The sequence below is a fragment of the Colias philodice genome, chromosome 23 (genome assembly GCF_061535455.1).
Source record: "Colias philodice isolate Cphi_HAF_F1 chromosome 23, ilColPhil1 Martin Lab GWU primary, whole genome shotgun sequence".
NCBI classification, from domain to species: domain Eukaryota; kingdom Metazoa; phylum Arthropoda; class Insecta; order Lepidoptera; family Pieridae; genus Colias; species Colias philodice.
This window is the reverse complement of record NC_143108.1, coordinates 5,391,311-5,402,812: the sequence shown is the minus strand read 5'-3', so window position 1 is coordinate 5,402,812 and position 11,502 is coordinate 5,391,311. Positions and strand designations below refer to the sequence as shown.

Here is an 11,502-nt window from a genome sequence, read left to right as displayed (position 1 = left end):
GCAGTTAACGGCTGAGCGACGTGCACGGACTGCTCGAACGGTCGGTCGTTGATTGCTCGAGCTGTCAGTTGACGGCTTGAAGCAGTCGCGACTGCTCGAGCAGTCATGTATATGGCAGTGAATTAATGTCTATAGTTCACCGCTGCTTGAAGCAGTAGCTTAAGCCGTGTATGGCCGCTCTTATAGGTGTAAAAATGCTTAGTTCAATTATTATAACTGTAGATTCAGTTATCCATAGTTATATGCAGGATTTAATTAGGTAAATGCTTCAATACTTGATGTTTAAAATAGTTTTTGAGGCTCATTCCTAATAATATATGGTTAACTAAGAAATTATCTAGAGAATTATCTGTCTAATTTTTTGTACAAAAAATGTAATATTCTATTAAGTAATATTATTTAAAAGACATCAAATTAAATAATGATATATCGGAAATACTCGAAATATAAAATAAAGAAAGCTTCTCTAAAACATAATTTCATAGCAAAAGTCAATTGTTTATTGCTTTACGTGTTTGTCCCGCCTAATATCCAAACTTAGTTGAAACAAGGCTTTGCTATTAAGCTGACTTGCAGGGTCCGTAGAGTAGAGCTTTAGGGTCTAAAATAATAAAAACAATGCTTAGAAAAAGCTCAATTTAGATGTCATCTAGACGATGGGAATTCCATCCAATAAAAGATTATAAAAAACTAAAAATACTTCTTCCATGTATGGTATACTTAATTATTAAATACATTAAGAATTGAACAATAAGGTAATCGATTGGATTGTGAAAAAAAATAAGGTTGGCATAAAATGAACTAAAAAATACAAAATATTAGTTGTCATAATATATGTCCGTTCTATCTCTTTCTAACACTGAGAAATATCCTTTTGTAAAGTGAGATAGTCTGTTTATTACCTGATTATGGTAGCTCGAATAGTTTTTCACAAAATTAAAACATGATTTATAATGATTAATAGTACAACCATAGACAATTTTGTTTAAAAAAAAAATCTAGAGTTGAGACCCTAAAGAAAAGTTCAAGAATGTGTATTAGTAACTTACAAATTATTATACCTCGACGGTAATTTAAATTAAGACCTAATTAAAGTTAAGTTTTAGTACTAACTCAAATAATACTTAAATTTCGAGTATCATACTTAGTAGATTTTGAAAGTCGGCCAAACTACTTTAAAAAACATTCCTGTGTTCTTGTTTGAGTGTATTTCCCATTGAATTTGTAAAGAGTAGTAAAATTTGTGTTAAATGATAATTAACTATATTTTACTCCTATTAAGTAGCCCAGAGAAATTAAAAAAAATGATTACCAACAAATTGGTAATTATTAAATTATAGAAACATTATAAAAATAAATAATTTAGAAAAGGTGTCACAAACTAACGTATATTTTAGATTGTTTATGATCCAATTAAAGCTTCACATCACATACAATAATTAATATTATGCCTAGAACAGTTTAAAAAGATTTTTTCACAAATTTTCGACAATTACTTCGTAATAGTGAGTGGATCTTAGGAATTTTTATAGCGTTGAAGTGATATTTTTACCAACTTTAATAATATATACAAAAGTCAAAAACCAAATGAGTAATGACAGTTATTAAAAGAAAGACTAGTAGCGGTGTAAAAACTAAAATTAAAAAAAAAATACTTTTTGTATCTCACTTTGCTTTTAAGGGCATCAAATAACAAATTTAGATTTATGCTTGATCACTTATATTTGAATATACACTAAATATATACATTTATGTAGGTATATTATTGTATTGATTTAAAATGCAGCACTTCATTTTATCAGTATTATTTATAGTATCATAGACTATAGAGATATTATGTACTATTGAATACAAGTTAAATTTTGAAAATAACTCAAACTATACAATATTCTTCGAAGATTTACTAAACTTAAACTTTTTTTTATGCCAAATAGTTTTAAATTCATAGCACTGCTTAAAATACACTCTTAACCACTCTATTCAGTATTACTCTATGTAATTAAAAAATAGAACACGTAAATATATGGAGTAGACTTTGAAATGTCAATTTATTTTTGAAAAATATTTTTTTTCCCCCGTGTCCTATCTGAATTCTATAGCCATATGCCAACGAAATATATAATATAGAGGGTCTATATAAAGTATACACTATTTCGAATACCTTTATAACTTTGTAACTAAAACTATTTCTAAAGTATTTACAATTTGCTTATCAATGTTTATAAATATTCGACATTTAAATACGAAATAATTTTAGGCCAAGATGCTTTTGCTCCTGATTAAAAAAAACTTTATACAGATTATAAATTCCTTTTTCAATCTTTATAGCACGATTTATAAAATATTATAAGTGAAAAAGTATTAGTAAAATCTATGTATCAGTTTGTCAATTGTTTCAGATATATGTTAATCATAATATTATACCACTTGTAAATTAAAGTTTCTTGATATTAAAAGTTCAAATTATAATAGCTTTTGTTCGAAAATGCAGTGAGATATATAGTATTAGAGAGTAACCTAGTACATACAAATTTATTTATATCTATTGTAAATAGATAAATGCAAGCTTTACATAATAATATTTCAATTAAGGCCTATACCGATTAGAGCACTATCCGCTACCGCCATAGGTAGAGGTAGAACGCGATTAAATATCTTACGTAGTGAATTAAAGAGACTCTAATCACGTTTATCGATCGGTATACTCGGATAGGTACGCGATTAGAGTATCTATAATAGTCTAGGTATGAGATTTAATCGCGTGCCATCGGGATACTGCTACCCACGGCGGTAGAGACTACCGCTCTTATCTGAATAGGCCTTTAGAAATGCATTAAATGTCATAGATAATTATTTGAAGTATAAAATATGTAGCCAATCAAATATTAGTTTTAGAAATTATAGTTACTACACATATAATTGAATGGAACACGTATTAAATGTATGGAAGTTATAAAAATTGTATGCATACTAATTTATTTATTTAGTCGTCAAATAAGGCCAAATTGAAGGCTTTTTAATGTATAAAAACGGAATAAATGCCTAAATTGATAACCTGAACCTAAAATAATATTATGTGTTTATAGATATAGAATAATATGATATAGGAAGTGCAGTATAAAAAAGTTTATCATATTACATATATTAATGATAAATGTCCTTACAGTTGAGTATTTAACATGGGGATAATATTATTATAAATTAAAATCAATTTGATGTGTCTGACTCTTAAGGTTAAGGCCCATACCTAGTTCTTTTTTTACAAAACAGTTGAAGGGAAATTAATTGTCTATGACTATCTTTAAACGTCACTAAACTTTTACAAAAATAGCTATATCTATAAACATATGATAATTAAATATCAAAATAAAATATGTTGATGTTAAATTTAATTGTATTGTACTTTAATATTATGACAACGATATACCCATGTATTCAAATGTTATTAGATGGTTACTGTAGAATTATTTGTATGCGTGAACTGTAATTGAAAGCTAGTAAACTATTATATTATATCAAATATACGTTTGCCTTTTTTGGTATGCATATAAATATGTATGTAAATTTGAGTTCTTAATGCTTGAAGTTTATCAATTCTCTCCGGAAAATGGTTAAACAGATAACTGAATTTCATAAAGGCGTGAACGTTCACGTGCTTTTAAGAAAACCATATTAAGTATTGTTGATGCTAAAAAAATGTGTTTAGGCCAGCAACCAGCATCCAAAGACCACATTATTGCGGAGTTAATAGTGTTAGATAATATAATTTATTATGATTATAATTTATTAATGTAATCCACGATTTTGTTATATTTGTTTCGTCTGTGATCATTATTTATACAAAATGTTTTTGTATTATTTTGATTAATAAATTGCTTTAGAACGTATCTTTTGTTTTATTCAATGCTATACCTACCTACCTACCTATATAATTACTGTTAAGTTTCATCGAAAGTTATTTCCCTGAAAACCCAAGGGGAGGGCCGAGGGGAACTATTCGGGTTTTCCTTTGATTACACGGACGGGCGTAAAGCTAGTAATGTATATTATTTTATTATATATATTTCTTGCACTTTAGTGACATATCACACTAGCGGATTGCGAGCGGTTTCAAAGCGGAGCGGGTGCGCAACGAATACGTTGCGGTTGCGCAGCGAATTCGTTGCGGACGCGTGGCAGATGCGCAACGTTTACGTCGCAGTCATGTACACTCATTAACAAAATGGAATCCGTGCTGGTTGTTACTTATAACTTGTGATAGTATAATAATTATGAGATCATTATTTTTTACGAGTTTCATAACATGTTAATGTTTAGGGTATTGTTTTATCTATTAAATCTTGGTCGAAATGCAATCAGATAACTTAATTGCTCATTAAGAAAGTTCATTAGTGAAATAAATGTTAAAGCTCCTTAACTAAAACAGGGCTATCTTATTATTAGATAAATAGCAGTGAATAGAAAATTTTATCAAGCAACCAGCAACTCACTATCACTTTGCTCATAATTAGGTTCACAAAATCTCTTTATAACATACGTTGCTATGGGAGAGATTATACTGGTCAGTCGTTACATACTTTTGGAATGTATGGTACATTCTAAAAGTCCTAGTAATTCAATTTTATAGCACCTTTTTTTAACAACTCCAGTTGTTATTACATCTTTAGTTAACTGTTAAGTAAGTGCATTTCCACAGTACGGTTAAAAAATTGAGTGCTACAGAAACGATGGAAATATTGAATGGAAGTTAGGCAAGGCGGAAGGGCTGGCTTTTGTGCGAGAGTATACAAAATGACGCGTCCGCAACGAATTCGCTGCGCAACCGCGGCGTGTTCGTTGCGCGCCCGCAACGTATTCGTTGCGCACCCGCTCCGCTTTGAAACCGCTCGCAATCCGCTAGTGTGATATGTCACTAACGATCATAGATAGCCAATTCTTAAATTTATGTTTTCCTAGTGTAATTGAATTCAATATCCACTCAAGTGCTGAACGACCGGGAGCCGGTCGATCCACATTCAGGGGCTTGTGCGTTGCGACCGGCTCCCGGTCGATCAACAGTCGTGGGTTTTGCGTTCGCTTTATAAAACGGTCTAATAACCTTCCTCTTTCTAACTTATATGACATGTTAAGGAAAGAACAGGCTAGCTATAAATCAAGATAACAACATAACCACATGATTTAAGTGGCCCACTTTTCATGACACATTGAGTAGGTAGTTTTTTGTACAAAAAAATAAACAAGGAATGTGTAAAAAAAATGTATGGGAGGGTATGATGTTTTTATTTTCTCGTAAGAAGAGTGTAACAAAGGATCAATAAATATTAAAATCTCACTGAACAGCTGTTTTAATTTTTTATTAGCAGACAAAATGTAACAAAAATTACAAGGGTACATTTGCTTTGACTCAAGTTGTTTTTATTTATTTAAATGTTACCATGTTTTGACAAGGCATAGACTATTTTATTATCTATGAATATACATAATATATACTTGCAAATGTGCTATTGATAAAGGAATCTGAGATAATCGACTTTAAAAAAATATTGGACCGCCAAAAACCCCAACTGCGGCGGCACCGGGAGCCGGTTTCGCACAAGACCCGATTTTTGCAAAATGGCTCCCGCACTTGAGTGGATATCTCAAATCAAATAATTTTTCATGGATTAGCCAACAGCTTAGATCATTAAGTAATGGATAACACTCGCAGGCGTTTCCCCTTTTGCCGAGGTATAAGATTATTTTCATAGAAAAATCTTATCCTTTCATAAAAACTACTTGCGTAATCGATTACAAGCACTCTGCGTATTCGTAAAACGTCGAACGGACGTCTGCGAGTGCTCCGCTAAAAATGCCGTTTTGTACTGTCAAGTCTTGCAGAAGCAATTCAAACATGTCGAATATTAAAAAAGATGGAATAACCTTTCATTTGTGTATATTTTTTTATTTTTTTAACGTACATTTCTAATAAAATGCAATTTCTAATAATCGTCGATGTATCGTTTAGCGATATGATCAAGAAAAATAATCGAGTCATGTTTACTCGATCATTGATGCGGCCCCACGAGACTATCATGGAAAGAAAATATACAAATTTAATCTTTATGACCTAAGTGATAAAGTTGAATTTAGAACGCGATATTGAACCCCACTCCACATGACTATCATGGAATGAAATACAAATTTAATCTTTATTATCTTAGTGATAGAGTTGAATTTAAAAACTCGTCGCTTAAAAGGTCGTAAATTTTTACGACTTTCGTGACACAAATTATTTTTGTGAATGTGTGATTATGTTTCATTGTGTTTCATCAGTGTGAGTTACCCTCCCCGCACCAAAATCAGCAGAAAGTTTAGTTAGAACATTTGCCAGCGTACTCCATCCATTACTTAATGATCTAAGGCCAACAGGCGTTTCCGCAAAACGTTAACGTTTAACGGAACAGGCATATATATAATCTGTATATTATTCTATAGTCTGTCTGATTAAATTACTGTCAAGTGTCAACTGTCAACAATACACTATACAGTGTAAACAAATAAACCTGAGAAATAAACAAACTAAAATTGTTTAAAATTTATCTTTGAACGTTATTATTTATTTGGCATGACTTGAATTGGTGTTATTAAAATATTTTGAGAGTTAACGGTAAACTGTCTGACTTATTCTATATTGAAACTTCAATAGTTTCAAAAAAATGGTTACTTCGTACTACATTATGAAATTGTGTAAAACACGAAATAATACCGAATTATCTGACCATTTTGCAGACTTACATAAAACAAGATCCAACGTGAAAACATTATCCTGTCGAATATGTCTTCGGAATGGCTGTATTTCTCTTTACGGTATAGACAATAGCTCCGTAATAAGAGAGAGACTCCAACAGCTCTGTGATATTGAAATTGACGAAAACGACAATAATCCTAAATATCTTTGCTCTACTTGTTACAAATTTATTGAAGATAGTATATCATTTAAACAACTAGCAAAACAGACAGAGGGTGTCTTAAAACAGTGTGTCAAACAAGAATTGCAATTAGATGATTCCCAGGACGTACACGATTTTACTGACTACGAAGAAAAGGAACACAATTATGTTATCCCACCAGACAACATACCTGATACCAAGCCAGTTAGAAGTAAAAATAATGTTGGCCTTAAGGTACAATGTAATATTTGCAATAAAATTGTTAACAAGTCATATTATAAAGAGCACATGACAATGCACGATCCAAATCATTTTAAATATGTTTGTGATGTATGTGGGAAGTCATTTAGACTCCGCTGTGCATATCATAATCACAGCTTACGACATAGAACAGATTTCCCATACAAATGTCAATACTGTCCTTACAAGGGAAGATATGCAGAGCTATTGAAAAATCATATGAAAGTTCATATTGGGGACTATCGATACATGTGTACTGAGTGTCCTGCACGATTTTTATTCAAGAGCAATCTCAATCGACATATGTTAAGGCACAAGGAACCGCAGCATAGTTGTGAAACTTGTAAAAGGTCATTTCACACAAAACTATCTCTGCAGAGGCATTATGAAGCTGACCATTTGGGCATCAGGAATCATGTGTGTGGTATGTGTGGCAAGGCCTTTGGCTACAGAAATGCTATGATGAAACATCAAAGAAATGTCCACAAGAGAGAAAAGTTGATGTTTTCAAGAATGCCTTCATATTTGTTGGGAGAAAGTCATGGATAAGATTATACAATTTTGTGTAGTTGTTTTATTTATTTATGTATTCCACATTTTGAGGTCAAATAAAAAAAATAATTTATTGTACATGTATATTTATTTGAACAAGAAGAGACTAGAATAGTTCACATTTATAAATATTGAGTTAAATATATTGTATTTTATCAAACATACACATTGCACATAAAAAACATCCTTTATAATTTAATAAATACTACATAGCAGATTAAATAGATTATTAAAACAATAAAAACAGTACCAATGTGTAAAAAAAAATGTTATTTTGTAGTAATAAGTTTGCTTATCAAGTCACTACTGTATAATTAGTTATTACTTTGGTTTCCACACAGTTTTGAAACTATCTCAATAACTAGGCAGCTAATAAACAACAATATATGTATAAAAAAAAATGTTAGCCAATTGTTACAACAAAGCACTTACTATAGTCTATAAATATATTTGGTATTAAAATGTTAATACTATGGTGTATAACATTAACTCTGGATAAAATGGTGTATACTTTTATATATAAAGGCCACACATGGTATCACTTAATACCTTTAATATATGAACTCTCATAATACACTAGCTAATATTTCTAACATGGACACATAAAACATGGATAAAATTCTAGATAAAACCATGCCTTCACTGTTTAACATCTGTTCAGTGTAAATATTTCATTCCAATAAAAGGCATAATTTATAGTCTTCTTAATATTATTAAGTACACTTAATATATAAGGGTCCATAAAAATGGAAGACACCAAGATGTATATGGTTTTGTAATTTTGTGCAGTTTTAAATATATTATAAAACTTAGTGCAATATAAATGTTAGTAAAATCACACTGTGTTCTTATTTTACACCTTATTCAATCCTATTTTTGTATAAGACAAAAATATAGTCAAGAATACTAAATACTGGAGGGAGTATCCATAAAACAGGTAATGTTAAATATTTTATAAATGGTTATATAGAGTATAAAATTCTAATGTATACAGAAAGCTTTGTATGCACACAAAATATAAATATAGGTCTATTACATCTAGAATAATTATTTTTATCAACACATAATGAGAAATATTTTTTTCTTTGGTTTAAGCATATTATAAGAACAATGTCACATGAAGTGCAAAGGTATGCAGTCTTTGGCCTTAAACAATTTAAAAATACATAATTAATAATGATGAAGGTAGCTGAATTATGTATAGACTTGCCCTGTTTAAATATTAATCAATTCTTTACAATGTTGCAATGCAAACCACACCTTTCTTTTTACAAGTTCTTTATGATGACTGCTCTATTCAATAGTTACTTATACTATTTGGTGTTTATAGACATGATACAACACTTATAAATTTGTAAAATTAAAATGATTGCATCTTGCACTGTGGTCTATTAATACATTTGTAATAGTGGAATGTCTAAGGCACACCTTATGTGACACTATTCTCATATTAAATAACGAATATACCTTACGCGACTTAATCATATGAAGGGCCCCTACACATAGTAACTATAAACATGGACGCAAATATAAATTCAAGAGATTGTAACGACAGCATTAAAGTGCACCAAATATACTCAATTCTAAGTACAACAACTTGCCATCTCAATAAATATGTTACGCCTATAATTGATGGCACTGTGAGAAGTACGGAGAACATAACAGGCACATCTGTAAAGAAGGGGAATAATGTAGAACCTAAAAATAGAACGAGATTTACAAACTCTATTAGATTAAAGATAAATACTAACCTCTTTCACTAAGACTTCCTTTTCTTCCTAAAACCAACCTGGCTGCCTCGATTATAAACAGGGCCACCATAACGCCGTAATCCTGACCAAGGCTTGTTCGATTTTTTTCGCTATCGTCATATTTTCCACCAATCAATACAGATTTCAGGATCAATGTGCCCAGTTCGCAAGTGGCGAATAGACCGAAATAAAAGGAATTTATGTATAAAAGAATTTCATACGCCAAACTAGAATTTACCATTGTGCCTTAGAAAATTTAAACTTTGCAATTTAAAAATAATTAGAAAGAAATTTGCTTGTAAAAGGTATTTATAAAATCCAGCTGTGAATTTAAAATCCGTCAAATCAGTTATCAGTGTCAACGTCAAACGTGGTGTCAACTGTCAGGTTGAGAAAATAAATTCGAGTTGCCTGATTACACAATTGTTGAAATTTATCGTATTCCTAAAATTTAACGAATTAATTGCTTCATTACTTTCATGTCTTTTTTTTAATAGAATTATGATATTATGGAACATCACGATACCATATAACTTCGGTTGGGAAAACGTATATATTTTAATTTCGAAGTTAGCTAATGTAGCTATGTCAAGCATAGGGCAATACTTATTTCTTGAATTAAAAAAAAATCTAGTTTTAATTTAGGTTATAGTTATCTGTGAACAACTCCAATGATAAGTTGTGAGTAGATGCGTGTAGCGAGCACGTGTTCATTGGTTCAGGCAAATAAAAGAAATAATAACTAAATAATGAAAAGTATGTTATAAAAAATGGTTCATCAGCCATTATTCGCCTAAAATTATTGAAAATGTGGACAGTCTAACTGGTAAGATTTTTCACATTATTACTATTTTTATGACCACGCGCTCCGCGCTACTCGACCACATTTTAAATTCAACTTTTGTTATTTATAAATAATATTAATTAACTATGGAGTATTTTGTTTCATTTTATTTATCTGGGGGTTTCTTTAGAGAACTGCCGCACGTATTATAGGTTTTTTGTGGGTGGGGGATGGGGGGGAGGAGGGGGGGACCCTCCCACCAAAAGGGGAAAGTTAGGAAACCAATAGTTTTGGAGAAAAATCAATTTTCCTATTCTAACCTCAAAATGTATGGAATTGGTGTAACAAAAATTTTACGATACATAAATAAAATACAAACAAGTTGTGAAAACCTACTTACGTAGTTTTTTTTATTTGAGTGGGAATCGCCCTAAAGTCGCTTCTAGCACTCGCCGGCCGCTACCGCGGCACGCTCGCTTCGCTCGCTCGGCTCGTGCGGCAGTTCGAATGTTAACCTAATACGCTCGTCGCTTCGCTCCTCGCTACCTATTTGAATACTAAAAGTTTAATAGTTTTTTAACCTACGTAGATTTTTTTAAAGCTATTGCATAGCTTCTATCGCGGGCCTTGAGCGCGGGGACCGAATCCAGAAATTGCGTAACGAAAAACCTCACGCACCCCACTCCGACGGGCACGGAGGTGCGGCTTGAAGGCATGCTATGCAATAGCTTTGCCGCGGCAGTCCCCGAGTGCCATACGTCTTTTTTGTTTGAGTGGGAATCGCCCTTTAGTCGCTTCTGGCACTCGCCGGCCGCTGCCGCGGCACGCTCGCTTCGCTCGCTCGGCTCGTGCGGCAGTTCAAGAGTAAACCTAACACGCTCGTCGCTTCGCTCCTCGCTACCTATTTGGATATTAAAAATAAAAGTTTAATAGTTTTTTAACCTAAGTACCTACGTAGATTTTTTTTTGTTTGAGTGGGAATCGCCCTAAAATCGCTTTTGGCACTCGCCGGCCGCAGCGTAAAGTCACAGTACAGTGAAATGGAACGTCTTGGTCCGCTTTTTTGCACAACAAAACGGATACTTAAATGCACTTTTTTCGCACAAAAAATTATTAACTTTAAAAATTAATAACTAAAAAACTACAAGTTTCCTAACGATAATATTTTGGAATTACAATCTTACATTACCTAGCTAACTAAAAATATAAATATTTCCAACAAATTCGTGCGGCAGTTAACTAAAGC

General features: G+C 31.9%; 3 protein-coding genes across 4 annotated transcripts in view; 2 read left to right on the top strand and 1 right to left on the bottom strand.

Moving 5' to 3' along the window:
• The first annotated feature begins 6,528 nt into the window (after positions 1-6,528).
• On the top strand, positions 6,529-8,556 carry LOC149478051 (uncharacterized). Its single transcript, XM_089709700.1, has one exon. The coding sequence runs from the start codon at positions 6,696-6,698 to the stop codon at positions 7,716-7,718; it is 1,023 nt and encodes a 340-aa protein (XP_089565826.1). The 5' UTR covers positions 6,529-6,695; the 3' UTR covers positions 7,719-8,556.
• Positions 7,791-9,816, bottom strand: LOC149478050 (transmembrane protein 80-like). The gene is made up of 2 exons (XM_089709701.1): positions 9,473-9,816; positions 7,791-9,392 (listed from the first exon to the last, which is right to left on the bottom strand). The coding sequence occupies exons 1-2, from the start codon at positions 9,711-9,713 to the stop codon at positions 9,199-9,201; spliced, it is 435 nt and encodes a 144-aa protein (XP_089565827.1). The 5' UTR covers positions 9,714-9,816; the 3' UTR covers positions 7,791-9,198.
• A 312-nt stretch (positions 9,817-10,128) lies between these two features.
• Ent2 (Equilibrative nucleoside transporter 2) overlaps positions 10,129-11,502 on the top strand; it is a 43,141-nt gene continuing 41,767 nt past the window's right edge. For both annotated transcript variants that reach the window (XR_016317513.1, XM_089710037.1), the window contains exon 1: positions 10,129-10,298. The gene's annotated coding sequence lies outside the window, so the exon portion shown is untranslated. The remainder of the gene's footprint in view (positions 10,299-11,502) is intronic.

Excerpts from the sequence above, each read along its gene's own strand:
- LOC149478051 (XM_089709700.1), top strand. The coding sequence starts at position 6,696 with ATGGTTACTTCGTACTACATTATGAAATTGTGTAAAACACGAAATAAT.
- LOC149478050 (XM_089709701.1), bottom strand. The coding sequence starts at position 9,713 with ATGGTAAATTCTAGTTTGGCGTATGAAATTCTTTTATACATAAATTCC. Across the intron at positions 9,393-9,472 it reads AGGAAGTCTTAGTGAAAGAG|ATGTGCCTGTTATGTTCTCC; the intron begins GTTAGTATTTAT and ends CCTTCTTTACAG.